At 44.0% G+C, this 6000-nt stretch overlaps 1 protein-coding gene across 1 annotated transcript in view; it reads right to left on the bottom strand.

Annotated features, from left to right (window-relative positions):
• Positions 1-411: 411 nt before the first annotated feature.
• Positions 412-6000, bottom strand: part of LOC134577500 (scavenger receptor cysteine-rich type 1 protein M130-like) — a 161751-nt gene continuing 156162 nt past the window's right edge. The window contains exon 5 of the mRNA XM_063436264.1: positions 412-489. Coding sequence (XP_063292334.1) covers positions 412-489 — 78 coding nt within the window. The remainder of the gene's footprint in view (positions 490-6000) is intronic.

The following is a 6000-nucleotide window of genomic DNA, read 5'->3' as shown; positions in this document are numbered from 1 at the left end:
GTCTGCTAGAAAGCTACCTAATTTGATACCCTTATGATAACAAAGGCAGCAATTTACAAGATAGCCCCCTAGTTTGACCTCACGGTACTGGAATCCTTTAAAAAAAAAGAAAAAACTCATTCCCACATAAGATTAGGTAAAGTGCAAATGTTACAAATTAGTGGTAACACAATAACAACTCTAGGTTCTAAAATACCTAGTGCTCCCTGGTTTATTTATTTGTATGTATATTGATGTAATCTAAACCCATTAATGACAATTTTACCCAACTAGGTATTTGCCACATTTCAATGCTAAAGCAAATAACAATAATTATTATTTATATAGCGCTAAGAGTTAAGTTAATTTCAGTGCTGCTTTTTTATACTCAGTCAGACTTTGTATGGAGGCACTTACCTTTTAATGATTTTTTCATTGTAATTTGAGTACCTTCTTGAGACCTACTTCTATGACAGTCTGTCCAGGCAGTGATGAGGTTGCAGAGAGTATCTTGGAGAAAAAGAATAGCACATTTCAGAGGCATAACTAGAAACCAATGGGCCCCAGTGCAAAAATTGCCCTGGGCTCCCCCATTTGTCTCATCCCCTTCCCAGCTCCTCTGTGTGTCTCATTCACTATTCCAGCCCCTCCGTGTGTCTCATTAACTCCCCCCAGACCCTCCAAGTGTTTCATTTCCTCCAATTGTCTCATTCCTTACTGCCCAGTCCCTTTGTGTGTCTCATTCCCTACCCCCCAGGCCCTCCATGTGTCTCATTACTTAGCTCCACCAGGCCATCCGTCTGTCTCCCCTAGCCCCCCTCTTTCCAGCCTCCCTCTATGTGTCTCTCTCCCCGAGCACCCCCTCCATGTGCCTCATTCCCTCCCCAGCCCATCTGTATGTGTCTAATTCTTACACCCCAGCCACTCTGTGTGTTTCATTCCCTCCCCCCACCCCATCCATGGGTCTCATTCCCTCCTCCCAGCAACTCGGTGTGCCTCACTCTTTACCTCCCAGCTCCTCTGTGTGTCTCATTCCCTAACCCCCAGCCCATCCATGTGTCTCTCTCTACCCATCCTCACCATGTGTCTCTCCCCTAGCTCCCTCATTAGTCCCATTACCTCTCTCCCCTCCTGTACCTGTTCATGGCTGCCACAGTACCAGTCTGGCAGGAACTGCTCTATCAGTGAGAGATTTTATATCATGACTACCTGTTGGTTTCTCTTTTGAAACTCTCAAAAGGTTACAGGGTTAGAATGATCCTCTGCTCACTCAGTAGCACCTCATCCTCACTTTTTGTTCCTGTTACTATGAAGAGATTAGAGATGTGTTTGACAAAATAAAAGAGGTTGCGTTACTATACTATTGACTTGTTGCCCCTAGTCACTCCTAATGAAAGTAAGCCCATGGAGAAATATGTTGAAGAAACCTTTAAAAAAAGGTTTATATACCTTTGGCTGAACATTAGAAAGAAATAGGTCCTAGTAATGAGTACTAGGAGCAGCTGCAATTTTATGTTGATGCATCTTAGAACCGGCGCTTTATTTCTGTTTGAACTTTTCCCACTAAATCAGCCTATTTATATATATTTTTTAACGCAACTAGAAGATAAAAAGAGCATAACAGATACAAGCAAATATAATTAATCATCTAGCGCTGAATCCACCAGCATGTCACATGTATGAGAAACAATTAACTGATAGTAAACAGACATAAAGGGCAAAAACAGGCTCAACAGGGGGTTGCATGCATTAGCGGAATTAACCCGTTGTTAAGCACAGGGTTGAGGTACAAATTATAATTCAAAATATTAAACAGTGGCGGACACAGAAATGTACCATAATATTAACCTATGCAGAGCGGTGTTTAACATTAACTATCATTACATAAAGTGATGCTAATTGATTATGTTTAATAAATAAGCAAAATCCATGAAAAGTGGAGAATACACAGCGTAATGTCTTGAATAATTAAACAGTTGTCTCGCGTAACGGAAATAAACTAAAGAAAATAAAATTAAAAAAAAAAAAAGGTTTATAGTAGATGTGATGGACCGCCTGGCACCACAACTGGGTACCTTCGTCAATCGCTGCTTCCTAGTAATCCTTGAGTACCATAAGCACCGAACCAGACACCATAACCACAGTAAACCCCACAAACCTCCGCAGCTTGGTTGGGCTCTCGCTGTCCTTCATCCAGTGGGTAGACCTCTCCTAGTCCAGAGAGCAAAGCAAACTGCTCTTACAAGAGCAATTGTTGTATGCCAAGGGAGTATAGTGATTATAGCAATCCCCAGAGGGAATATAGCTCTCAAATCCCCCAAACATGAACCTAGACTTCATGAAGGGTAAAACAAATCTGTTTAATGGCAGCGACAACCGGCCTTATATGCAGGTCCTGAAGCAAGGGGCACTGCCCCCTGGACCTGAGAGTAGACTACAGTAAAAACAAACACATGATTACATTGGCTCTCAGGCCCAGGACACTCCAATACAAAATAGGTCAATCCCTCTCCTGTGCCTGGGAGATAATTGAGTCAGCACTGTATTAAACTCAATTATCTCCAGGCACAGAGAACATACATTTTTACAAAACCCCCAAAATACCTTTAAACACACAAAATCCCTCCGATAGCCCCGATCTGGGTGACCAACATACCAAAAAATCACCCAGATTGGTTCAGAGGTTCAGGAATTTCCTGGAAGTCATAATTTGACAGACCGCACGCATGGTCTAATGCCTAAAACAGTTCCAGAGAATCAGGGCTTGCGGTCGGTCTTGTTCAGTAGTTTAAAAATTAACAAACTACTGAACTGTCAGGATCGGGACAGGGATCCAACACGCAGGGTACAAAGAGTGGAAAGGTACGTATACCGGGCCTTAGAATGGCCGGACTAACGTACCGAGAGTAATAGAGAATAGTCAGAGACAAGCCGAGGTCGAGGGAACGAGAAGACAGATAAGCGAGAGACAAGCCGGGTCAAGGGATAACAGAGATAAGCAGGGTAGTACAACAAGCCGAGTCAAAACCAATAGAGCAAACTAGAATACCAGAGCACTGAGTGACTAGACAAGCTAGAACCACGACAGGGCAATGAGCTGAAGTGAGAAGTAAGCTTAAATACCCTGGCTCCGGATGGTAGACACGCCTCTGACAAGTACCGATTGGATATCGGACACTTGAGTGGCAGGTCGCTCGTGATAGCGTCATGACGTCACGTATTGAGCGTCCCGCTAGAAAAGGACGTGGATTCCTCGCGGTCGGTGTTTAAGTGACTGGATGAACCGCGAGGAACGAAGGAAACAGCTCGTTTGGACGGATAAACTACTAAGTCTCTACCTCTTTTAGAGGTAGAGACCTCAGGTACCCTGACAGTACCCCCCCTCTCAGATACGCCCACCGGGCGGAAGGAACCGGGACGAGATGGGAAGCGGAGGTGAAATGCTCTGCGAAGGCGAGAAGCATGAACGTCCTCCTGAGGTACCCAACTCCTCTCCTCAGGACCATATCCCCTCCAGTTGACCAAATATTGCAATTTTCCCCTTGAAATTCTGGAATCAATGATGGAGCTGACCTCGTACTCCTCCCGACCCTCCACCTGAACAGGACGAGGTGAGGAAACCTTAGAGGAGAATTTGTTGCAAATAAGAGGTTTCAACAAGGAGACATGAAAAGAGTTAGGAATGCGTAAGGCAGGTGGCAGAGCAAGGCGATACGCAACCGGGTTGATACGAGTGAGAACCCTGTAAGGACCTATGTAGCGAGGAGCAAATTTCATAGATGGAACTTTTAGGCGAATATTCTTAGTACTCAACCACACCCTATCCCCAGGAACAAAGACAGGAGCCGCACTTCTATGCTTGTCAGCGTGTTTCTTGAATAACGAGGAATTATGTAACAGGATTTGCCGAGTCTGATCCCATAATTTCTTCAGGTTGGCGACATGATCATCAACCGACGGTATCCCCTGAGAAGAGGAAACCGAAGGAAAAATTGAAGGATGAAAGCCATAGTTCATGAAGAAAGGGCTAGAACGAGTTGAATCACAAACAAGGTTATTGTGTGCGAACTCCGCCCAAGGAATCAAACCGACCCAATCGTCCTGGTGTTCGGAAACAAAGCAACGTAGATACTGCTCGATCTTTTGATTGGTACGTTCAGCAGCTCCGTTAGACTGAGGGTGATAGGCAGAGGAGAAGTTCAATTTGATTCCCATTTGAGAACAAAAGGATCTCCAGAAACGTGAGACAAATTGAGAACCTCTATCAGAAACAATCTCCGAAGGAATCCCATGTAGGCGAAAAACCTCTCTCGCAAAAATCTCTGCCAATTCAGGAGAAGTCGGAAGTTTAGGTAATGGCACGAAATGGGCCATCTTAGTAAATCTATCCACCACCGTGAGAATAACAGTCTGTCTCTTGGAAGCAGGCAAATCTACGATAAAGTCTATGGACAAACAGGACCAAGGTTTCTCAGGAATGTCCAAGGGGTGTAACAGACCACAAGGAGATGTATGAGGTTGTTTAGTCTTGGCACAAGTCTCACAAGCTGCGACAAACTCCTCAATATCTTTTCGTAGTGAAGGCCACCAGAAATCCTTGGATATCAGAGAGTATGTCTTGCGAATACCAGGATGGCCAGCTACTTTACTTTCGTGAAAACATTGTAAGAGCTCCAGTTGGAGTTCAGGAGGGACAAAGTTTCTTCCCTCAGGAGTGTTTCCGGGTGCCAGATGTTGTGACTTCAAGATCTGGTCAAGTAGCGGAGAATGGATTTTGAGACTGGTATTAGCAATAATATTGCATTTGGGTACAATGGAGGACAAAAGTGGTTCAACTGTAGCAGAAGGCTCATATTGGCGAGATAGCGCATCGGCTTTAGAATTTTTTGACCCAGGTCTGTAAGTCAGAACGTAATTGAAATGGGTAAGAAATAACGACCAACGAGCCTGCCTGGAGGACAAACGCTTGGCCTCTCCGATATAAGACAAATTTTTGTGGTCCGTTAGAATGGTAACAGGATGTAATGTACCTTCCAATAAATGTCTCCACTCTTTCAAAGCCTTGATAACCGCTAGTAATTCTCTGTCACCAATGTCATATCTGCTCTCTGTACCAGACAATTTTTTAGAGAAAAATCCACATGGATGTAATGGTTTATCAACACCCAACCTTTGAGATAGGACAGCACCTAAACCAGTCTCTGATGCGTCTACCTCAAGTAGGAAAGGCAGGGAAGTGTCGGGGTGAACTAAAATTGGAGCGGAAGCGAAAAGCTCCTTGAGAGTTTTGAACGCAAGAAGAGCTTCAGTAGTCCAATTCTTAGTATCAGCCCCCTGTTTGGTCATATTGGTGATAGGTGCGATAATTGAAGAATAACCCTTAATAAAGCGCCTATAATAATTAGAAAAACCAATAAATCTCTGTACGGCTTTAAGACCTTTGGGTAAACGCCACTCTAGAATGGACTGGAGCTTGTCCGGATCCATCTTAAATCCCTCCCCAGAGATCACATAGCCGAGAAAGGTTACCTGGGTTTGATCAAAGCTACATTTCTCCAACTTGCAGTACAAGCCATGCTGGAGAAGCTTGTGCAAAACCCTCCTGACTTGCTTGTGATGAGTCTCAATCTCACTAGAATGTATGAGTATATCATCTAGGTATACAATGACGCAATCTTGCTGAAATTCCCTAAGAACCTCATTTATCAGATCCTGGAATACAGCTGGTGCATTGCATAACCCAAAAGGCATAACTGTATATTCATAGTGGCCATATCGAGTATTGAATGCTGTCATCCACTCATGTCCCTGCTGGATTCTCACCAAGTTATATGCCCCTCTGAGATCTAACTTGGTGAAAATTGTAGAGCCCTTCAAACGATCGAAGAGTTCGGTGATCAAGGGAATCGGGTAGGCATTTTTAATGGTTATCTTATTTAGGCCTCGATAATCAATACAAGGTCTTAAAGAACCATCCTTCTTTTTAACAAAAAAAAATCCAGCCCCGGCAGGAGAGGAGGA

This window comes from Pelobates fuscus, chromosome 11, assembly GCF_036172605.1.
Source record: "Pelobates fuscus isolate aPelFus1 chromosome 11, aPelFus1.pri, whole genome shotgun sequence".
Lineage (NCBI taxonomy): Eukaryota > Metazoa > Chordata > Amphibia > Anura > Pelobatidae > Pelobates > Pelobates fuscus.
The sequence above is the reverse complement of the archived record's forward strand: the minus strand, read 5'-3'. Positions and strand labels throughout refer to the sequence as shown.